Source organism: Agelaius tricolor, unplaced genomic scaffold, assembly GCF_023055355.1.
Source record: "Agelaius tricolor isolate 1412-34295 unplaced genomic scaffold, bAgeTri1.0.p SCAF_3, whole genome shotgun sequence".
Taxonomy (NCBI): domain Eukaryota; kingdom Metazoa; phylum Chordata; class Aves; order Passeriformes; family Icteridae; genus Agelaius; species Agelaius tricolor.
Window position 1 is genome coordinate 4,367,114 of NW_027269263.1, and position 25,102 is coordinate 4,392,215.

The 25,102-nt window shown below is 38.8% G+C and overlaps 1 protein-coding gene across 13 annotated transcripts in view; it reads right to left on the reverse strand.

Annotated features, from left to right (window-relative positions):
• Positions 1 to 25,102, reverse strand: part of ERC1 (ELKS/RAB6-interacting/CAST family member 1) — a 276,731-nt gene that overhangs the window by 167,664 nt on the left and 83,965 nt on the right. For 7 of the 13 annotated variants that reach the window (XM_071422212.1, XM_071422217.1, XM_071422213.1 and 4 more), the window contains 5 exons: positions 23,447 to 23,614; positions 6,817 to 6,954; positions 5,270 to 5,410; positions 4,054 to 4,194; positions 671 to 706 (listed from right to left, as the gene is read on the reverse strand). In XM_071422212.1, the coding sequence (XP_071278313.1) occupies positions 671 to 706; positions 4,054 to 4,194; positions 5,270 to 5,410; positions 6,817 to 6,954; positions 23,447 to 23,614 (624 nt within the window). The remainder of the gene's footprint in view (positions 1 to 670; positions 707 to 4,053; positions 4,195 to 5,269; positions 5,411 to 6,816; positions 6,955 to 23,446; positions 23,615 to 25,102) is intronic. The other 6 variants (XM_071422219.1, XM_071422215.1, XM_071422214.1 and 3 more) reach the window with 1 other exon arrangement.

The following is a 25,102-nucleotide window of genomic DNA, read 5'->3' on the forward strand; positions in this document are numbered from 1 at the left end:
GTTCTGTAACACCATTTTTTATGCACAGAGCCACAGAAGAAATCTCTCATGAAAACCACCTTGGATTACGTAATTTACAGTGTCAAGATATTATTACACAAACACTCCTTGACAGGAGTGCTCTTTGACATCAAACAGGAGGCTGGAAACAGGATCCAAAATTAAACTGACACAGTACCAGTGAGCTGAATGATTACACAAGATTTTAAGCAATCTTTCAGTTGCTGCAACTCGGTTGTTATTTCTAATGTGCTGCTGTGCCCAGTGTTACAGAACGCTTTCACACAAGAAGCTTGATTTGCATGGAAATTCCACCTTCTTGCTCTGAAAATGCACAGACAATGGAGATGACAGAAAAGCTACAGGACATTTCAAGCACCAGCAGCAAGGGGAAACAAAACACAAGACACGATATTAAGCTGTCCAAACAAAAATGCAGTTAGGCCAAGGCAGTCAAACAGTGAAAACATCTCAGAAAGCTTTTTGGGACATGACTGGTCTGACATCCCACTGCTTTTTGTTTGTATCCATGCTGTCCATACCCACTATACCAAAGGAATTCACCAATACACTCTGTGTTGGCCCAACTATAAAAGCACAGGTGAATACACATGCAACACAAAAAATTAAATGTGCTGGCAACAGCCTCTCAGATTGCCAGGGAACTTACTAGCTTGGATGGATGACTCAATAAAACTTCAGGGTGCTAAAGGGAGAAAGAAGATAGGAAAAGATGGAGAAAATTTGGGATAGGAACAGTGTGAGAGAGAAAAAGAAAAGATGTAACAAGCAAAGAATTTAAAATAATAACTGCAACATTAATTTACTAAGACAACAGAATCTTAATTAGTGGTTTTAGCATGCATTACTAACCAGCTTCTGGAACATGAGAAACATGGAGAGTTATTCTCATGCAAGTTCCAAATTTTACCTTGAATTTTTCAATTTAACAGATTTGTCCAGCCCCCACATATTTAATGCAGCTCTTTGTTTGGGTTTACAGATGAGCTTCACAGATTGAGAAGGACTTTAATTCCTAGTGCTTCCTTTGTATCAATTTCAAGACAGCTGAATGGTCTAGAAAACTAATTCAGTAACTGACACTATCTGAATGCTGAACACAGTTTTCCTTTTTGCTTTTATTATAACAAGAAATCCTGATTTCCCTGGCAGCCTTTTTCCTTCTATGTTGTATATATCATTTATTGTCCCTTCGAAAAAAAATAATTATCAGCTGAGAACAAAAACCAGCCTCATCTACCCATATTATCAGTAATATTTTCAGCTGTGGGAGAAAATCCATGTTCACAAAATAAAAAGCAGCAGAGTCTGTATTAGATTAGCCAGGCTAATTCTTGGGAAAGACAGAATTTGGATCAACACTTCATTAAGTCTTTTTTGTTTTCCTGTTTTTTGAAAGATACTATCCTCCTGAATTTGAGGAAAGAACACCACAGCAGAAAAAAAAAACCCCAAAAACAACCTCTGAGTATGCTTGTTGAAGGTAGAGGTATTTTCCTGGCAGGGAATCACTGCTAACTTTTTCTGGTGAAAAGTTCCTAGAACTGCAGCAAGGGGAAGTTTATTAACATATGGTTTGGACTCTTTTTCCTCCCTAAAAATAAGGAGTATATCTATAGGGAGAAAAACTATGCACTGGAAATGAAGATGGACAAATATTCACTCATCTTTCCTGGAAAAATTTCTAAGAGTAGTTGGTCTCTCCCAGATCAGAAAAACAAAATGAAACAAAGTATACTGGCTGGGAAAGACAAGACAGAAAATGCTGGGAAAAGAGCATCCTGAAGAACAACTAAAGGAAAACTTTTTCACTATAAAAATGATACATTAAAATAGTAGTTTGGACAAAGATTTCCCTAAAGAAAAGAAAAACCACCACAGAGCATAATAGCACTTCACAGAAAAAAAAGGGAGAGAACCTCCTGTGTGTTATTTGCCTCTAATGATTCCATCGGAGCCAAAATGAAGACAGGACACCATGTAAACTCAACAGGGATTTATGAGCTGCTTTCAGCCTTCAGAATCTCCCACTGCATCTCCTGCTGGCAGCAGGATGACAACTGAGCACAGAGGCAGTGAATATAGAATAATTGGAACGTTAAGCACACAGATTTGCATAACCATGGTATTATTATTTGAAAAAAACGAGCCCAATACGAAAAACACTGCAGTTCCAATTGCTAAACCAAAGATCAATATAAAACACTTAGTAGTGAAAAGAGGAATAGCAACAAGAAGTGGATACTTCAAGGGAGACACTGGAGAGTAACATAGAACTAAAATCAATATCAGCAACTTTTCAGCACCCTTGCACTCCACTTGGTTAATGTTTTTGTTTAGTGTAAAGTTAATTCCCTTTTACAGAAGAAAGGGAAGCTTGCATGGTTCATGATTTCTCTGAGGCTCACTGCTTGCAGGTTAGCAAGAGCTCTTTGCAAGGACTTTCCAAGTCTTTTTTATGTAATGGCTTAACAGTAGTCCAGCTCAGCCTCTCCTGCCAGCTTAACTTCTAGGGATAATAGATTTGACTGGAAGTACTCAAACTGTTCACTGGGAATAGGAAGCAAGGGAAGCAAGACTGATGCTAGACACATCTCCATTCAAACTGTGAGGGAAGAACCCAAAAAAAAGCTTTTAGCCATTTACTCCTAAGGAGGTACATGAGAGCTTCCTTCCTGCATGTGTCTCATGAAAATCTGCACTAAGATAATGTAATAAACCTCAAGAGAATGAACCTCTAATTCAGTTTTATACTGAATGCTCTTATGTAGCAATTAGTTTTAAGGTTAATTATGACAATTATTTACAATTGTTAACAATACAGAGGTGTAAAAACGAGTTTTTAGAAGCTTTAAAATGGAGCTGGATTATCTGTCATAATTATTTCTTATTTCATCTTGAAAATGTCAAACTGCCTGAATAAATACCTGCAAAACATTTAAAAACTGAAAGCCTTTAAAAATAACTTTTTTGCTTCTGTGCAAGCTACAATAAAACCCACTAAAGAATTAAAAACAGTTGGGAAAGAAGGTTATTAAAGAAATATGTAAACTTACTATAGGTATAAAACTTATTCAAGTGAATGTTAACTATATTTTCTCTAGTAACTGGAAGTTATTCCACACAGATAATGGTAGGCTACCAATTATTTTTTTGGTTGCAGAACTGAAACCATCCTGACCATGACTTAGGTAGATTCTTTGGGTGAGATGCTCTAACAACTTCTGGCAAATCTTAGCTACAACAGATTTGTCAACTCATTACCAGCAACACAGGGTGAACCTGAAATTCATGGCAGAGAATTCAATGAAAGCTCCTTCAGAAAGAGCCACTGAAAACAGCCTGGGAGACCAATTACACGTGATAGCTGCCTTTTCTTGCTACTGAGCTCTGCTGATGCTGAGAACAGTTGATTTTGGGTGACAGAATGAAACAGGACAAACATGGGTCTAGATATGCATGCACAGAGTTCCATTTACACTGTTCTCAGGTGCAGTAACACCAACACAACAGGAATCCTAAACAGGTCTGAACTGATGACTCAAAATCACACACTTCACAGGTAGCATCTTCTTTTCATTCGTTTTTTTGCTTTCCTCCAGGCAGGGCCAACCCTGCACCTGAATTTATCACATTAACTCCTATAAGCAGTGATAATTGGTATGTGAAATGTTTAGCTGTTATTTTTTCAGCTGTTACATCAATTTAATGGCACAACTGCTGCTACAAGCTGTACTGAAGCAGACTAAGCCTCAAAAACCAAAAAAGCTGACAGCACTGTTACTGAATGTAAGTGAAATCAAAATTTAGCACAAATGTCTGAAAGTTCCTTAGGCTAGGCTTAGCTTGTAATCAAGCAAAGCTTGATGGGTTTAGCTTGTAATATGTTTTGCATAGACACACCTTCACTGATCTTGCTGAAAAGAAATTCAAAGAATTTGCTCTAAAGACCCCAAGTTTTCTCTGTAGACATGGGCAATGTGTTTAGAACTGTATGCTTACAACACATATATAAACATGCACTAAGATTACCTTCTTCAATTGTGTTTCCATCTTCAAACATTCTTCCTTTTTCTGTTCTAATGCAATCTCCAGTGTCTTGAGTCTTGAATCTTTCTTCAGTCCTGATGAAGCTAATGATGAAGCATGCTCCTTAAGATCCAGTAATGATGTCTAAATTAAAAGATGTGAAATAATTATCAAGTAAGTGCAATCAAGTTTCTTTTCTGTCTTTATCTTCCTCCTATCCCTTCACACTATGTCCAGGATCTAATTTAAAACATCTTTTTCAGGTTGTTTGTGTCACTGACTTAAGACAGCTTGAATTAATTCAGGCTTTCAGGATCAAAATAAAACCTTGCCTAAATTACTTTCAAAATAGTTTTTAAAGATGGACAATTCTGTAAACTGGAACTTGTGCTCCAGTGACAGTCTTGTTTAAGAAAAACTGGTTTTCAATAAAATTGTATTTAAAATCACTTGTGGTTAGAAGATTTAGTCACTGAGAGAGTTGAAGGCATTTCTGTATACAGCTTCCATGGGGTAAAACTGATTCATGCCACCTTACTACAAAAAACATCTCAACTTCTTTCTTTCTATATTATTTTTGTGTTTGCTTTTTTCCCCCCCTGTCAAATGCTGATTTCCATGTAGACAAAATCATAGTACTTTCTGGGTGCATATTTTGCTGTTGTTTTACTTTGACTGAGTTTTGTAAAAAGACTGCAAATACTCAAGAGAGGAACAGAGAACATTTATGTTTCTCCAATATAATTAAGGTAATTTGTCTAGCCAACTGGCTCATTACCAACAATCAACCTAATTAATCAAAAAAATACTCGAGAGTCTAAAGAACTGCCTGTTGTTTGCATAAAGGAACAAAACATTATCCTCATGCTTTTGGCACCCACAGCTTTGATCAGCCTCTGCTCCTTCCTCCCTACACTGAGACAGGGACAAGCTTGTTCCCAGCCTGCCCTGTCTATCAGCACAGCTCAGTCAACGCCACACTGACCAGCAGTCAGCCACTACTAACAAGATTAACTGCTGCAAACAAGGGGATGGCTGCTATCCCTGAAAAGGTGGTTCTGAAACACTGATGCTTTGCAAATTCTCCAGTGATGTAATCTACCAGATCAGCTTTGTTGAAAGACAATTACTATAAAGGAACAGTTTCCTTCGACTCAAATGTAACACAAACAGAGACAACAAATAATTCCATCACAATAGATTCGTGTTGCTGATCAACCTCTTTCTCTGTGAGATCTCCTTGTAAAATGCTGACTCTCTCTTTCAGGTCCTTAATGTCTTTCTTGTAGTTGTCGATCTCTTCCTGTTTTTCTCGTTCATCTCTGTCACGCTGCTCCTTTAAACGCTCAATGGTCTTTTCCTGACAAAAGAAAGCACTCTGTGAAGGAAATCCCTCTTAGTCAATTCAGCTTCTCAGGCTTCCTATCACAACATTTCTGCTACACTTGAAACGAGGAGAAGGAGTGTGTTGCCATTTTCTTTTCTTTACAGTTGTAAAGATCCTCAAGAAAGAGAAAACTTGAGAAATCTGTGGAATCATTGTTGTGAAATACCAGCACTGTGAACACTGGATTCAATACTGTGAACGTCTGGATATGTGAATGTTCACAGTGCTGTGAACTTATTTAAATCTTATTTTTATTTAAATCTTATTTTTCTAAAATGTACAGTTAAATCAGTGGTTCTTCAGAGAAAAAGGGGCGTAGTGCCTATGTGAGACTGGGATTTACATATAGTAAGAAAAGGCAAGAAAATAACTTTTTGGTATATCAGACATCAGTAGAGCTTTGGATATCTTGGAATCTAAAAGGATGCAAGCAAATTCCCCCACCTCAGGTAACATTTAACCAGATTCTATGAACTATAGAATCTGATAGACTAAAGGAGCTCCTCCGGGAATCATGAAAAAACATACATAATTCACCCAAGAAGTTGTGCCACCAAAAGAGAATGGGACAGTCTATCTCTGAGCCGGTTATCTCCCGAAAACCGAGCATTAAAAACTCAGATTATCGGGATCATCATCACTGCGGTCCCACGCCGGGAGCGCCGCCGTGCCCGCCCCACCGGCGCGTCCTGCAGCGCCCTCTAGCGGGGACGGCCCCGCCGCGGCCGCTCCGCCCTGGATTGGGATCAAGCACGGGATCGGGAACGGGATTGGGAACGGGATTGGGATCAGGCACGGGATGGGGAACGGGATCGGGATTGGAAACGGGAACGGGATGGAGATCGGGACGGGGATCAGACACGGGCACAGGAACTGGATTGGGATCAGGCATGGGATGGGGAACGGGATCGGGATTGGGAAGGGGATTGGGAAGGGGCAGCGGCGCGGGATCAGGAACAGGCACGGGATGAGGAACAGGATCGGGCACGGGACAGGGAATGGGATCGGCAACTGGATCGGGATCGGGCACAGGAACGGGCACGGGATCGGCAACTGGATCAGGATTGGGCACAGGAACCGGCACGGGATTGGCAACTGGATTGGGATTGGGCACAGGAACAGCAACTGAATCGGGATCGGGCACGAGAATGGGCAGTGGTGCGGGATCAGAAACAGGCACAGGATGAGGAACGGGATCAGGCATGAGAATGGGCCCAGGAACTGGATCGGGGGCAGGCACAAAATTGGGATTGGGCACTGGAACAGGATCGGGATCGGACATGGGATCAGTAAGTAGATGGGGATCGGGAACCGCGCCTTCGCACGCCGCAGCAGCGGCCGCATCTCCCCAGGGAACCTCCAGCGCTTCCCACACTCACTTTTTCCGCCAGCGCTTCTTCCAGCGTGGTCAAGGCAGTGTCAGTGTTGGTGGTGTCGGCCTGCAGGGATTTCACCCGATCCTTTAAGCTGCTCATCTGCTTCTCCTTGTCTCGCAACTGCTCTTGAAGGTTCTCGATCTTAAACAAAAGAAGTCAATTTTAAGACAACAGCAAGGGAAACCATCCAAAATCACCTTAGGCTATATTAAATGATTAAAATTGTTCGTAAAGCAAATGAAGCCCAGTTCTTATAATCCTACCTCAAAACATCAAATGAGGTAATCAAACCCATCAAATAATAACAAGGAATCAGTAAGCTTTCCAAGAGTCAGGAACAAATTCAGAGCAAGCAAGTGTGAACAGTATTCACAAGAACAGCATAAAGAAAAGCTATTATTCCAAATTTCTTAGGATGTTGGGCACTGTGTCACAGAAGGATGATCAACACATTAACAAAGAAACACATTAAGGAAGGAAAGAAATTGACAAAAACCTTACTACATACATAAACTATGCAGTAGTTTAAAGGCACTTGATAATTAAAAACTGACAAAGAGGTACTATTTTAGGTATTTTCTTTGGTATCACTGTATTTTTTGCTACACTGGCAAGTTGCTTGTTCATCTTACACGGTGGCTTGCTTTGTGATGGAGTATCACAAAGTGCCATTCCCTGGGTGGAAAATGTATCAGCCTTGTTTTCTGTGGGTACAGAATTTCATCTGTTTAGGAGTTCTGAATATATATTTTGATACACTCAGAAGACCTGATGCCAACTCCCTTTCATGCATATATATACATCAAAAGAAACAGACACATGAACATGATGATAACATGTCAAAAACAAATTTATCAACAAAGGATTAAAGTGTACACAGATTTTTCAGTTGCTTTTTTCTTGTGTTCTGACAAGTTCTTGCATCAGCAAATGCACATTATAAACTAATGAATGACACATGGCATGTGAGGTACCCAACTCCAAAACACTTGTAGCAAGACACTTTCAAAGACATTTTTAAGAAATATTGCAACCATAGAACCCCAGGGGCTTCCTAGTCCCATATTCATAATGATAAACTAAAGCATTAACTAGCCTTTTGTTTCACCTGTTGGACAGCAGTTAGCAGCTGCTTGGTTACTAGAAATACAGCAACTCTATCAGGTTTTACTCTTCAACCCTGGAAAAAGAGTTTCTGTGATTACAGAGCAAATGGCTCTGTGACATGTGCACCACTACCTTTGCTATCTGTATTGAAACTACATCTGGAAGACAGTAGAACGTGGGGATTGGTTTATCTTCAACATTTGCTTCTATTAGAAAAAAAGTATTAATCTCAAAGTTATGTTCAAAACTGAATTTGGGCACAACACTACAAAACAAAATTAAAGGCCACCAAAAAACCATAGCCAGAGACATATCATGGCAGTCAGAAATAACTGTAAGAATTGAAAATTCCTTTTTTATACACTCATATCAGCTGTTTAATGCCTTGTTAGCACACACTTGTAGCCCATGGAGCTTCAGAAAGAACCCCAGTGGCTCTGACTGCAAGGTCCTGGTGCCCACAGGCAGGGCTGCCCAGGAGGCAGCATGCCCCAGAGTGGCTGCTTTTGACTTCAGCAGCTCCCAGGGCCATCAGCTGTCTAGACAGGCTGGCTGTTTGGACAGCTAACCATGAAAATACACTACAAAGGAGGCAGAGTTATTCTTAGACTCCTGTTTACTTCTGGAGGAGAAACGCTCACCAAAGGCTCTGGCTGGCTGAAGAGGGGATAGTGCAGAGTGACTTTCTGCTGGGAGCAAACCACACACCAGAGGCAGCTAAATAATTCTGCTTCAGCACATATTAAGGTGCTTACCAAGGTAGCACAAGCATTTGTTTGCACAAGCCCAGTGTGCATTTTCATGTTTCAATGACACTGTTTGCTGTGGCCAGAGTAAGATAACAGCACTATGTATGACTGCTGCACCTCCCCACTGCAGCTGCACCCTCTGGTATTAAACCCCCAAACCAAAAATGTGATGTGCAAAAAGTGTGAACCTGTCTATTCCTTTAGTCTACAAGCAAATTTTTCCATCTGGAGCAATGAATGGTGGGGTTTGTTATCACTGAGGGAACAGCAGGTATGCCAGAATACCCCCAGTCATATCCAGTCACTACCTAAAAATCTCACTGTAGCTCCAGCTGTGCCTTTTGCAGGCACAGGGTACCTGAAGGACCTGGCCCTTACAGTACAGAAAACTGCAACTGGCATTATGGAGCAAAATTGAAATATTTCTGTAATAATAGATGCAAAATTTCCCTATGAAATCACACTCAACAATAAATTGCCCTTATTCCATTTTTCTCCTAAATCTGCAATACTGTAACAAATAATAAGTATAGGCTCTCCACAATGATATAACCTGAAGAAGAAAGCAAATGGGCTCCACTCCATATAGTTAATTAATGAAGAAATTTGCTGTTATGTCCTTGCAAGTAGTTTGAGAATCCTTCCAAAAAAGAGTAGACAACGCATTCCTAAAAACAATAACAAAAAAAGCAATTCTGAACAAATTCTCAAATAGCTGATGAAAATAAAACAGGTAACCAGAACAGGGTATTTTTGCTACCCAAGAAAAGGTGAAATAAACGTTAATGGAATCTCCAAGCCCTGTGGAACACACAGAGGCACAAGGATTGATAAATCTCTTCAGAAATGTTCCAAAAACCTAAGGATATATATTCCTTATATATTCCTTTTATATGTATTTTTAATATATATACTCCTTATATATAGTAACATATATATATTACGGTATCATATTTCTAAAAAAATCCCAAAAATAAAAATGAAAAGTATATACTATTTTTACTTATTAATAGTCTTTTTTTCTTGCCATATTTACTTATTTTGCAGGGTAAAGCCAGCCATATGGCTATGTTAGCAACATTATCCTTAGTGTAAAGGTACACAAGGCTACACTGGCATCATCTGCTCTGCACACTTATTTTCCCATCCATAATGATTTACTGGAATATTTTTTCCAACATTACCAGTTGTCAGGCACTATCATGTTTCAACTTGGGTGATTTATTCTTATTTGTGTGGAACTAATTATTTTGCCTTTGAGCCCTAAAGCACAGAGTAGAGGCAAGAGAAGCTTCCTCTGGCATTCTGCTCCAAAGGCAAGGAAGCATTTTACTTCCTGCAAATACAGACTCAGATTTAATTTGCAGATGCAAATTAAAAACAGCCCAGGGATTCAAAGGAAACACATCTAGTTAAATATCCATCAAGGCCACTAGATCCCCAGATTCCTCTAGTTAGAGGTTACTAGATACTGTGTATAATGCTTCAGCCAAGAAATTCTTCCATGGAGACAGTGTCCACCCTCCTACCATGTCCTGGGGCATGAGGAAATCGAACACTTCAAAACCAATTTCTATTCTATCAGTGACTTCTGAATAAATGGAGTGGGTTTGTGAACTGGTCATTAAATCCCTTCCACAATCAACTTAACACTTGATAGCATTCCTGCAGTGTAGCACAGGAGGAGATGTGCAGAAGAGCATCTCAGAGCTCTGTTCAGCCTTCCAATTTTTTGATCCCAGCTTTCCCCTGAGGGAAGCACCAATGTAAACAGGATCTCAATAATCAGAGGGGTTTCAGAAGGTTTCTGCTCCCATTCCTGTGGCACAGCCATCCAAATAAACAACAACTTCACATAAGCTGTTACTTTTCCAAACAGTTCTTCCTTGGTTTTGTAAAGGCACTATTGGTCTCCTCAGCTCGAGGGTAAATGACCACAAGGAGATGATGGATTATCACCAACCACAGGCAGAAATGTTTCTTTCACATCGGGAATACTAACATGGGGATGAAAGATGCATTTTTGGAAGGGAGAGTGGGTGAGTAAGCAGGCATGTGAGGATAGAACAGCTACAGCTCTGTCTAGGTCAAGACAAGCCACTCCCTTTAATGTAAAATTACTAATATAATAATAAAAATTTGAGAGCCTACAGTCATACTTGAATTGCTGGAGTCCCACAGAATTTGAGAAGCTTAAAAAGATGGGCTCACATCAAAATCAAAATGGCAACAGTTAAAACAGACATGATTGCATAGAAAATATTTTAAGTAATACTGCTGTGGAGAAAAAGGAAAGAGGTTGGTGAGAGATCACCTTAAGTACTCAGAGACTGTTCAAGAAAGCTGTACTACTGGATTTAGAACTGTTACTGTATTTCTTAAAGTCATGCTTTGGAGAACATAATGGAAGTATGTAAACAGATAGTACTGGGGAGCTTCCTAAGATTAAGCTCCAGTTTTATCCATGTCACACTGAAAACCTCACCATTATAATTGTCTTCCTATTGCAAATCCTGCAAAAGTACCATTAGAACAGTCCTGCATGAATTGCAAAAATGTGTATTTAATTTAGCAATAACAGATTCTGTGAGTGTGAGAAGCAAGGTCTGTCACATCAGTGAATATCACTCACAGCACTGTACTAAATCATTTCACTGAAAGTAATGTTCCTGCTATTAATTTTAAAGGTTAAATTCCCAAGACTAGCAACAATGTGAAGCTTTAGGCAAAGCATGTCTCCTTGCAAGGGTGAGATTTTTAAGTTGTTTTGAAGTTCAGGACAGATCAAACAATTTCCCTTTTTTTCCAAAAGATTTTGGCAAATGCAAATCAGAGTTTCTTCCAAAGTTCAGCTGCACTCAGTACGTTTTTTTTACTTTTAGATCCAACCAATTTATATTAATATAATCACATTGTTGTCAATTTATATTCAGAGATTCTTGTTCTTGAACTATCATACTAAAAGCCATTTCAGGGAACATTGGATTAATTTTTATTTTGCTTCCCAATAAAGTTTTCTTTTTACTGCTCCTCTACTTCAATGTTTTCCTGGAACATTACTGCCTTTGCAGCATCACACTGGAATATTGTGCACTTCGGACATGTCCTGATGTTGCTGACTTCAAAATGGTGGGATTTTGTAACATTTCAGAGTCTTTGAAATTAGCACAAAACTCTACAGAGTTTAGCTTTACAAATAAAATGCTTGGTTGCAATACAGCTTAGAAAGGACAAATAATTTAGTTTTGTGATTTCTACTTAAAAGTAGAAATTAATTGTCAAATAAATTACTTAATTGTCAAATAAATAAATGGTTCACAAGCAGACACCTTGCCACTGCTTCAAAAGGAAGCAACTTGCCGGCAGAGAAAAATAAAATCTAGGAATTCACTAGGAAGGACACTTGCTAAGATTAATTCCTTATTCTTGACCTAAGCTTGCAATCAGATTGACTTGAGAAAAGAAGTGCTGATTAAAGAAATATTAACTTGTATGGACTCTTAATTTTTTGTACCTCTAGTAAAAGAGCAACAAAGAATTGGCAATGATCCAACAGATTCAAATCCAACTCTTTCCATTGCCTTTTCACACAAGGGTGCTTTATAAGTATATTTATACCAGCCAGAAAAACAGTTAATCTGTGTTTATGTAAATAATCTCTATTTCTATTTGTCTTCCTTTCTCCTCCATTCTTGGGCATGCCCAGCCAACCTCTGGTAGCACCAGTTTGCTGACAGATCACTGCAAAGCAGAACTAAGAACAACAGTCAGCATCAAGTGAATTGTAATTCTACTATCTTCTAAATAGTGAAGGTTTTTTCTCTACTGTCACTCTCCCTATAACAAGCAGTATTTAAAGCAGATCTTTCAAATCATATTGTCAAAATGTTACTACCATGTTTGCAAACCTTCTCTTCTGCTAATAAATAGCTTGAATTTCCTTCAAACCTAACACAATCCTGTCACTAAAGTTCGCTTTTTCTGACAACTGATACTGAGAGGAGTTTTTCTTACAAGCTTCTAAAGATACTCCAGCACAATTCAAACCAGGGGAAAAAAATTAGGACCCCAAGAGTTAAAACTGATTTTTGAGCTGGTAAATGTGCTGAAATTCACATTGTCAGGGGAGCCAATGTATATGTTGTTCTTCAGCACTGTCTCAGTTCCAAAGCACTGCCTAGAAAATATTATGCATTAGCAATGACTCACATCCTCAGACAGCTGTAAACCAGTTAAATTTAGTTGTGGAATTGCATCATTCTGAGGAGGTTCAATAACATCAATAGCCTGACCCAGTTAAAAGCAGAGTGTTTGAATCAAAATCCTACCATGGGCTCTGTCAGTACAAGGCAGGGGCTGGAGGTGAGAGGGAAAGCCAAGCAGATCTTTCCAGCCCACTGACACTGCCTGAGTCTCAGGGCATACAGATATTATATGAATGGACAATACTTTATGTAAAATGCAAACAAATAACAGAAGTATAAAACCCGGTCATAAGAGATTTGATTTGGCAGTATATGAGCCAGTTGGTTATGTAGGGTTAATTACATAATCCATTAAAAATTCTCTATCATTTATCTTTGAGCTCCTCTAAGTGACCCCTTTTTGGTATTCATCAGGTAAGAGACTGCAGCCATTATCCACCAAGATTTCAACCTCAGCTGTCCATCAAGACCATCTGTTGGGTCCAACTTGAGCCTGAATGCTTCCATTCCCACAAGTAATTCAAAACAAAACACTGCTATCCTAAGTATCAAAACAAAATAGTTTAGACTCTGCTGCTCCTCTTCAATTAAATTTAGATAATACTAATTTATTTCATATTTATTAAAATGTCATTATACTGAGAACCATAATTGAAATAATCTGGTAATCATTTCCCAATCTAATTTTTAATTTTTTAATCTAATTAAGAATAACATCAATTTTGTCGAAATCCTGGCCTAATCACACAGAATAACATCATGTTAATTCTCCTTTCAGCTGTGTCCTGACATTATGAAGCAATCTCTAAGGCTGTGTTTTCCAAAGTTTTACTCCTACGACCTACCAAACACAAAAGGATTAAAAACCCAACTATTCTGGGGACATTTACTTACTCCTGTTCCAAGTCTCTGAATAGGCTTTGACAAAAATGTGCACAGATTTGACTTAGGAAAGCCCATTGCAGAGAAAAGATAAATACTACAAATTGGAATAATTTCATATTGATGGATCCCAAATGTTCAAAAAAAGAAAAATCAAAAGTATTTTATTGTGCAAGGCTGATAAAACAAGGGGAAAATTGAACCTAGTAATTATTAATTTAGATCTGATACTGTGTTTTGTGAGAAGCAGAATAAAACTAACAAGTTGTGACATTACTTTTAGAACATCTCAAGGTTCACAAGGTCTATGCATAAAGTAGCATTTTACAAGTGTAATGTGTAAACATTTTTACACTAACAATTAAACTTCTTTTCTTGGATAAACCCTGTGCCATATTTCACAGGGTTTTTTATAATTACTGTGAAACAAACAGTCCTCATCCTGTGGCAACTTGATCTCTCTGTTACTCAGCAATACTGATGATGTTTTCCTGACTTGTTTGAGATTTTGGTTCTACACAGAGTAAGGATACTGCAGCACTGATAGCACCTGGTTGGAGACACACAGTACAGTGCTACATATCACACTCACAGCAGAAAAAAAGGTCAAGAAAAGACACAAAGAGAGGAAAGGCTGAACCCCTCAGAGCACTGAGAGAGCCAAGAATGGAAATCAGGGAGCAGAAAAGACCAACCATTGAGGCAGAGCAATGGATAGGTTGGGAACATGGGATTTAATGCCGATTATAAAGGAAATCCTCACAGCAAACTAAACTCCATTTACATTATCATTTGGGCTCACTCAAGCAGAAGGCTGTACAACTTGAACAAAGGCTTAAAATTAAATTACAATTCAGCTACTGAATTACATTGCCCAAATCACTGATTTATTATAATCAAAGATACACTGTAGGGTAAACCTGAGGGAAGACCTCTGGAAAGGAGGGATGCTTCTAATCCCAGTGTACAACATGGCCAGTCAGCTGTGATTGTCCAGCTTCATTCTCCTGGAAAGGATATGGACTGATGAATAGCAAGGGATTAGGAAGTCACACTGTAAATACTAAATATGAGTGTGTGGTTTTGTGTGCGTGCACTTTTCAGTATTTAGCTATCACTGCTCATACAGAATTAGTTCAGAACACAATGATAGGTTTTAAAATTTTTTAGGGGTTTATGAGTATGTAGCACTAACTAATATGAGACTTTGATATTTAGTCACCTAATGTACTAAATTAGTACCATTATTTGCTGGAACCTCTTCATCATGCAGAGGTGCATCCCAAGCAGCAAACCCATGCTGTCCTGAGACAAAGGGACCTTAGTTTCTCTGCTGACACTACTCCATGCTGACCAGTTTTCTTACCCTTTGGGTGTAATCATAGATTTGAAAGCTGTTAATATACTTGTGCTTTATGACAACCCTAAAGAATGTATAAATTTGTGCAGAGACCCAGCTTGGAAGACTCTTTAGCATAGTGGGTTCAAAATTCACTCCTGAATCCAGGAAACTACTGACTAAAACTGACAAATTACTCCTTCCCTATTCTAGTGCAGATCCCTAGGCTGACTAACACAATCACTAATGTCTGTTCCAGACACAGCTCAGACAAAACTCCCAGGGGCAGAAAACGCCTGGTGACCAAAGTGCTGGAAATTGTGAAGCCTCACAACCCAGAGAGCAATGAAAAGCCATGTGAGCAAGACTGATGTAAGCAACCCCAAAAGTGGCACATGCCCTTGCTTTTCCTGCCCCTTCAATCATGGGGAAGTTTGTGTTTGTCTTGCACAACAGTGAATGCACCAACAAAGCTTATTAGCTTTATCTTGCCAGAAAAACTACACTTTTAATTCATAATGAAGGCAAGGGGCCCCAGAGTTGGCTGTCTTCCCAGATCCCTCCAAGAAACCAGAATTACCTATGAGTAATGCCCTGTCTCACCAATCAACAGGTTGTCTCTAGGTCCAAGAAGGACTTACTATTAAAGTGACTTCTTCTCTTTGAGGGATACTAGAAAAGTTCCTTCCATATATGTGACAGATTTGCCAAATTTGCTGAGTTGTGGTTTCAGATAATACCAGAAACTGCAGCTGAGTTTTCTTGTAATTGAGCTGTTGCTATCAATCTTGTGTGATACTGTTAGAGCAGTGTGCATCAGTTAAAAACCCTTCCTCACCTGGCTGCAATAGCTGAACTACCTCACTAACAAACCTCACAGCCTGCTTGCTTGCTTTGTGTGAGCCTGCTCATCTACAAGAGTTACTTCGGAAAAAAAATTAAAAATCAAGCACTTTAGTTACTAAAGTCAACAGGCAAGATTCTCTAATAACATCCATATAAATGGAGAGAGTATTCCTTACATTAGTTCTCAAAATAAGAAAATTACTTGCTACCTTTCACACAGAGCAACATTTGATTTTTTTACAAGAATATTAGCATATACCTGGGAATATAGGTACATATAATACAGATGCTTTCATTTTTACTGTGGCACCACAAAATGCTCAACAAAAAAAAAAGTAATATAAAAATGAAGAAGCACATTCTCCATTTAAAAACTCTTAGTTATCATATAGGCAGGCACAAAAGCTTATTTTGAATCCAATAGATTTTTCTGCCATAGATGCTGCAGTAGCACTGAAAATTACTCTAACAGCACAAATAGTATATTCCTTGGGTAAGTCCCTGGAGAACATACTGCCACCTTTACCAGCATCTGCAAACTATCTGTTTGCAGGACTATCTGCCATGGAAAATGCTGTCTCAAGCTAAGCTTGTGGACCTTTTAGGATCCATATTCTAATCAGAAAAATGTATGTTATTAAATGGCTCAAAGGAATCAAAGACACCAAATCTTTGGGATGTTCCTGAAGCTGCTGTAACAAACTCTGTATGGCAATAAGCCACCTTTAAAACTGAACTAGAAAGGAACTTAAAAGTGATATGAAGAAACTGTGCTATTCTCCTGCCCTAATTTCATCTTATTAGTTGCAGATTCATGGAAGACAAAAATAAAACCCACAACACACAATGTCACCTGAGTTGGGCTGCAATTGCTCTGAAAGGTCTTAATGGAATGTCAGAGAACTGGAAAGTGAAAATGGAGGGGTAAAAATCCTACTCTGTGGTCATGGCTCACCGTAAAATCAAAGTAAATTCTGTATTGTGTCCTAATTTTCCATTTGGAAAATAAACAACTAATCTACCTGAATGTCAGGAATGAAAAAAACATTCACAGGAAAATTATGCTGCACTTGAACTTACATAACAAAGCGTCTCCAGTCTTCTTTGGCACTTTCATTGCTACCACAAGTAGTATTTTGAGAGAGATAAGGGATTAAAATCCTGCCTAATTTTTCGTATTATTCTTCTAACTGAAGATAATACTATTGACACTATGAATGTCAATAAAAATCCCACCCCCCCATGGTAAAGCAATTCTAAAAGTACACTGGTGGAAAGAGAAGTTACTGGAGCATTTTGGACATAAAGGGTAACCAATAAACCAGAATAGTTTCTAGAAATTTCTAAAAGGCACAAATTTCAATTTTGTCTTGTCCAGTGGTCATCAGCAAGCCTGTGACAGGAAGGTCTGAATGAAAGAAAAAGCAGCAGCAGAAGAGGTCTGATATCCCTTCAGGGACACAGAGACACAAGCTCCTCATGGCCCTCCAGGACACATCTTTGAGGTCACGTCTGTCAGATTTAATAAAGAAGCTGACACAAACCCTGTGGGGATGTTTGGTCTTTTTTGTGGCATTTGAAATCTCTGAACTGGGTTTAGAACCAGTTCAGTAGCATGACCTGAGACCTTGAGTAAAAAGAGCAGAAGCACAGCTCTCACAGAGACTTGCAGAAATACTCCTGTAGTTGGGCTGGGTAAGGCCCTGAGTTCCTGAACAAACAGGAACTATTTCTCCAACTCTAGCTGAGCAGAAAGTGCAGCACATCTACCTTGCCCTCCCTGCAGAATCTGGGCTGATGAGCTGAGCCTGTATGCTACTCCTCCTTAAATGTCCATGATTCAAGCACATTAAAAGCAGAGGATAAGTGTGGATACAGCAGCCTGGGCAGAGAGTGAAAAAACAGGTTTCATTTTCTCACAGTAGACTTTTAAGACTTTCTAAGGAGTTGCAGAAACAATAATAACTTGTTAGTATAAGCAACCTGCAAGTAGTGTTGTCTTACTCTGTTTTTCTGTTCTTCTTAAAGACTGTTTGTAAGAAAGATGTTTTTGTTAGTTAACGAATCAAGTAGAATTGTGTAAAATCTGTCTATAAAAGAGAGAATTTTTTGCATTAAACACACTTCTCCTACAAACCAGCCTTCAAGTGAATTTGTATCATTTCTAACTCAAAAGCAACAGCTAAGCTTGCCCACAGGAGTGTTACAGAGGCAAAAAACCATCCAGTCTGAAACAGGAGGGCACATGCAGACCCACTTGGTAAATGAAAGTGCTGCCCATCTTTGCTGGGCCAGTCTTTGCCCTTTCTGCTGAATTATTCCCTGTATAGTTCACACAAATGGAGACTCAGACACACGGCAGGTATCACCACCAAGCCATTGCCTACAGTGTAGACACTGGGGCACTTTAAAGCACTAAATGCCATCCTTGAGAGAGCTCAAAGGCATGTCTCAAAGTGCAGCCTGGATTTTATGAATTCTTAGAAAACCATATATTCATTAGCTTGGTTGGCAAGTTCAAGGTCACACCTTGGGCGAAACTAGCATCAACTGAATTACATCTTTGAAAATGCAGTTCCTTCTCTGAGCTCTCTCATCTCCTTGGGGTTGTGGGAGAGGAGCTATCTGAGTAGGTAAACCTACTTCAGAGATGAGGGAATAGAAAGAAAATAAACTTTAAAGTACAAACACTGCACTTCAAAGTTAGGAATACTAAACCAACTATGAGCACCACTGATTTTAAACAACTGAGTTACACATTTTGTTTGCTGCCCCTCTCTCCTGCCACACAGTATTTCTAATCATTAAGCATAAGATATTTATTCTGATTTCTAAGATTTCTGGGAAGCAGAGGACATTAATCTTCTGTGGAGAAAGGAAATGCTTCTTATTCAAAAGTGCAGGAACATTTGAAACCTTCCCAAATTCTAGCTAAACAAGTCAGCACAGCCACCAAAGGAAAAAATAAATCTGTGTTCTTCCTTTCTCACAGGTCAATTATCACACAGAGCATGGGAAGCTGCCAAAAACACTGCTATGTTCAGACACTAAAACTTGCATTTTATTTGCCTGCAGCTGCATTGCACAAAGGAGAGAGTGTTAACCCCCCTCTCCAAGACAAAACATGGCCTACCCCCAAAGCAAGAGGTGATTGATTCCCTGGGTTTTTTTCTTTCAGTGTATTATTACTTCTCTTTTGTCCCAAATGCCATTTTCCTAAAATGCTTTGATTGCAAAATATTGATTTTTTTTTGTTCATTTCTTTTCATCCTTGTTTACCAGCACAGACAGACAGATATAACAAAAAGAGTAATGAAGCACCATCTAATGTTTTTCAGGTTCAGATTTCAAATTTGCTCAGCATGGTCCCTATTTTATTTTCAAAGATGCTGTCCCATGGCCTTGAGTTCTAGCAGCTTAAAATGAAATTTTATGCAAGATCCATTTTAAATGAAATGAGGAAAAAAATAATCCCAAAGCTCTATAAAACTGAGTTTTTGCATTAAGTTTTCAGCCATAAAGCCAAAGTTCCCAAATTTCTAGCGTGTGCCCTACTTCTTTTGTCTGAAATAAAGGTACTATCAAGCAGCATCACTGTATGAGCTTAGAACTGGAAAAACTCCAGGATTTAAAATGTGAAGCATCTGGTTTCCTCAGCAACCCAGAAAATGTATTTTGGTGCCTACTGGGTATCAGTGATGATGCCAATTGTCATGTTAATTTTTCAGATCTTTGCTGTTCATAATCTTCTTCTGTCATTTAACTGACCTCTAATCAGCCAGTAAACTTCCATTACTTTCTTCACCTTGATTTTTGGATGACTAAAAAGTACACTTTATAGCTCACCAGCTTTAACCAATACAACAAAAATAATGGTTCATAAAGCAAAGCAAGAGGTGGTCTGTGTCAATGAATCCAGAGACCCAAAAAAAGGGCACATTTTAAATAATTTTTTGTTTCAACAGCAACAATTTAGGATAGCACAGTTCTGTACAAACAATTTCTTGTCAGTGTCACCAGAAAAGGTGATTGACATTTAAAACAGTCACAGAAAATAAAAAAATCATGAGATCCAAATACCCATTCAACTATGGCTACATCCTATTACAGGCAATCTCTAAATTTCAAAAGAAGTAAGCAACTCTTCTTAAATGGCCAAGTTATGCAAGTAACTAATTTTTAATAAATTCTGTTATTTTCAGATCTTTATCACTTGAGCTTTTTGCTGCAAATTTTCTTTGTACCTAGCATTAAAAAATATTAGTGTGCAAATTTTAGAATTTTGATTATTAGAATACATAGATTAGAATAGATTAGAATACAACTTCAAAAATGTCTAAGTACACGCTGAGGGAACAGTGCTTGGTGAAAACTGATTGAATGGTATCTACTAATGCAATTCTTGATTTGGTAAATTCCTTCAATATGCTACATCTTTACCCTGTTCCTTCTCATAAGTGCTGCTTCCAAATACGTATTATTTCCATACAAAAATAGTAATTAACACTATAGAGGAAAAGCACTTTTTGTACCACATGCCTTTCATGATCTTCCACTCTATTTAGTTAAAATGCCTGAGTACCACTTAAACCATGTCAATAAACTTAAAACAAACATTTACTATCAGATAACTAAACCAGCAAGAGAAAAACCCAGACAAACTACTATCTAGAATATCTCTGACCTATCAAGATACTTTAAACTAGATCTTCAAATCTTCAACTAGAATATAAGACTAAAACCTGATCTGTCTGAACATACCAGGTCATAACCAGAGGGAGGAATAAAAATACAATTGTGCATGGAGGCAAAAGTTTAAAGATTGCCTTTTTTTTTTTATGGTAATAAAATTCTGAACTGTCCTGGCAGATCTGAAAGATAGCACTTGGATAAAGTAGAAAACAAGATGTGCACTTTAATAAGATGCACTCTAGAAATGCAAAACCAGAAAACCAGATCACAGTTTACAAGGATTAAGAGAAAAATATTTATCTGAGAGGCACTACAGGCTTCTGAGTTTCCAGGCAGAGGGCAGAAATAGCTATCTGTGCAGTCAAAAAAGGACAGCCATATATACCAGATAAAAATAAGGCTTCATAATTTTTCCCTAGCACCTGAAACAGATCTTATGCAAGTTCTCATAACTTCCACAATAATACATATTAAAAAATCAGACAAGTCCTTCCTTAGGTATTTTCTCAAGCTCTGCTTTTCTGTGGAAAAATGTTAAAGAGAACAAGAAAATGCAAATCCCTTTCTATAGAAAATCCCACACCTAGTCTTCAATTCCAGGTCTGGACAAGAAATTAAAAGTCTGAGTTAAAGACATCAGTCCTTGAACTTTAAACCTGAACTTCCAGTTTTTTACCCCAGGGTATACAAAAACCAAAAAGGAATTGCATATTGCACCACAAATCTCAGATAAAAGAATTGTCACCTGGATTCTCCACAAGAATATTCTAGGTTAGCTAGTTACACTCCAAGTTTACAACTCTCACAATTTAACTGTTGATGTTAAAGAAAATGCCTCCAGCAACTTCAAGGCTAAAGCCAATTCAAATCTCTGCATGTGATCCTAGTCAGCAGCAGGAAATAGACATTTTTCTACAGACAGGTTTATGTATTTCATACAGAGAAGCTGAGGATGCTCCATCCCTGGAAGCATTCAATGCCTGGTTGGACAGGGCTTGGAGCACTGCTTTAGTGGAAGGAATCCCTGCCCATGGCAGGGGGAACTGGACCTGGATGATCTTTAAAGTAAGTTCCTTTCAGCCCAAAGCATTTTATAGTGCTTTGTTTCAGTGGGGTTTTGTTTTGTTCTTGTTTAAGATGCTTCGAGAGAGGTTTACAGAACACCACACCACTGTTAGCCTCAGCGGAGCTATCCAAGAGAACAGGACCTCAAAGGTTTCACTCTTAAAAGCCTGGATCCTTCCTTCTTTCCAACCTGAAAAGACCAGGTACTTTCACTTGAAAGCAGCAGGGAACAGTCCTGAAAAAACAGGTCAGATGCATCAAGACACAAAATGGAACTGTCTCAATATGGATTTCAGTGGTTTCAAAAAAACAAGTATTAAAAAATAACCTTTAGAGCTGCCTATAAATGATCTAATGAAAGATCATTCTCAAGTGTCAAGTAGAGCAAGAAACTGTGTGAAAAAGCAGTGTAAGAGTGAATGGAAATAAAACAACCTCAGTGACATTTAACATTTACACAAATGTCAGACTCCCCACCCCTTGGTTAAACATTCAGCTGGGATCTCAATCTGTGTCTGGAGGGTGCATGACCAATTTTGTAAAACAAAAAGAAACACAGCACAAAAATCAGAAACCCGTGTTTCTAAAAAGATGAAGAGTCAAAAAAATGAGACTGTGAAGACTGGGAATTAGGGCTCTGCTCCAGAATTATTAATTACTTATTTATGGCTGTAGTCCATGCCTGAACTTCCATTCCTGCATGACATTTGCTGTAACAGAACTGAACATGACCTAAACCCTCATGATTTATGGTTGCAGACTAGAAGAAAAGGCATTGGCCAGGCATCAAAAATTAATCAATATTCTGAACTATTAATACAACAAGAATTCCGTAGAATTGTTTAAAGGTCCAGGAAAAAAAACAGAACTAAACCCCCACATCCTCCGGCTAATACACTGAATAAGAGCTCCAAGAACAGCTTCTCTCAAGATAAAGAGAAAAAAAATGTTCTTCAAATTAAAATTTATTGCAGTACATGCATTTCTCTCTTCTTACCCTGTGTAGAGGAAAACTGGGATATACTGCGTGTGAAATTTACCACCAGTCATCCATAATGACATCTCTTGCCCTAGGGCTCAATGCCCTTTGGGATGCCTCTCTGATTTATCTGACACAGTCTACATGTCTTTTTACCCAGACCTCACCCAGCTCACTGATAAGGTCTACGTTTTCTTATCTAAAAAGATATGAAGGATAGTCTGATTATCCTATCCTAGCACTTCCCAAGAAATATTAAGTATAATAATACAGCATTTTTAACAAAAGCTATACAAAATTCTTCACGAGATCAGTTACAGAGAAATCACCCTAATTGCTTCCACTGATCCAACCTCTCATTCATTCAGCCACATACTGAAGTCATGATCAGCCTGTGCTTCAAATCAGTGTGGTTTTGGTAAGGTGTTGGGTGGGAAAGGATTGATTTTTCAGAATGTGTGCCCTTATAAAAATGCCTCAGCCACTGGTAATATTAATATGGAAGCAGAAGCAGCTGGTGCAGCAGAAGCAGCTGGAATACGAAATCCAACACCACCAACGTGCAATCACAGCAAGGCAACAACCTCTGTTGTGAATTCCAATTTTTTGTCAAAAATTCAAACAAATTCATCCTTCATCATATTCCCATTACATCAACGGACTGGAACATTAATCTCCAGAATGTACATTCTAGTCCAGACTCTCTGACAGCCTTGGAAACTGAGATGCATCAGAGGTGTTTATCTGACTCGGGGCTCTCCAACCTTACCTTCTTCTGAAGAACGTTGACCTTGCGCTCCTTCACCTCCAGCATGTCCTTGAGGTCATGGATCTCTCCTGCTTGAGTCCCCTTCTCCTCTGCCATCTCCTGGATCTGCTTTGTCTTCTTGTTCAGCATGGTCTCCTTCTCTTCCAGACGTAACCGCAGCGCGTCCACCTGGGTTCAGAAACGCAGAACAAGCTTTGCTTAGCACAAGGAGAGAAACTTCAGGGAAGTTAAACTACACTTCCACAGGGGAAATATTACAAATAGATTTGGAACTCAAACACCCCTTTCTTTAAGAATTCAACTTATATAAGATTGAGATAAAACAGTTATCATAAGTGACAGGAGACTAAATACTAAAAATAATCAACCATGTTATTCCCAACAATATGTGAATGACGCTCCTTCTTGGAAAACCTCAAATCATACTTCTCATATAACTCAGGCTTGTATCACACAATACTAAAATTTTTTTCCTCCAAGTAGAAGCCAACATAATGTGTTGTGGAGTTCTCTCACATGCAGGGAAACTGACCCCTTTATTTGAAACATTACTAATAATCAGAGAATAAACACAGACTCCTTGTACCAGACAGTCACTTTATATTTTAGGTTTTGATCACGGTAGTAGCTGGGCCTGAAGGTAATGAAAGCAGAGCTCTTTGCAGCCACTGCAGATCACAACTGGAAAGAGGTTACCTTAGGATGGCTAAGAATATTTTGGCTTAAAAAGCAAAGTAATTGTTTAAATATAACATGTTTTTCACAGCATGCAGTTTTATATTAAAGGTAAAACAGAGCAAACTACACAGTACAAGATATTGTGGGTGCAATTTGGACACACAAACACACTTGGAGCTCCAAGGGCCTGAGTGAATTTAGAAACACACTCTGGGAGCTCTGTGGTGACCTCAAACTTCAAAACTGCATGTTGAGCATCTTTTGCTTTTGCTTCTGCATTTCTCTTCCATATGTGAAACAGAGCTCACGAGACAAAGGAAATGGGAGAAGGAATCAGAGCTACCTGAATATAAATTCACTGAGAAGAGAAAGGTCACCACAGAGCACAGACTAATCTCAAAGGCTATTGTGCAATACGAAATCCAACACCACCAACCTGCTCACGATCCAAAAGAAACCCACTGACCCTTATCCACTCAGCATTCAGCCAGAGCTCAAATCTGCAAGCTTGGCTGCTAATCTCATTTGACAGTATCAGATTTGGTTCCTGTTAGCTGAATCCATTACAGGACATCAGTCACACAGAGTAAACAGGCTGATCAATGAATTTCTTGGTCCTTCTGCACAACACAGACTAGCAGAGACATGAAGTGAAAGGATGACAACCACTGGACAGCCCCAGCTGTGGTAAGAATTTAGGAATTTACTCTGTTTATGGTATTTTGTGCAACATTTAGTTTTAACATATTATTCTAATTCCATTTTACTTTGCATTGCTAATGGAAAAGTTGTCTCTGAGGCTCTGCATTTCCAGTGTTCCACCCACAAAACTCTTTGGTATTTTGTCTGCCTCCTTTCATACAGAGCAGAAAGCACTTTCCTTCTTTTCCAGGGAAAAGAGCTGCCCTGCTCTCCCCATCAGCTCTGCAATCCCACTGCCACCTCTGTGCCTGGAGCCTTCTCACTTACACATACGTT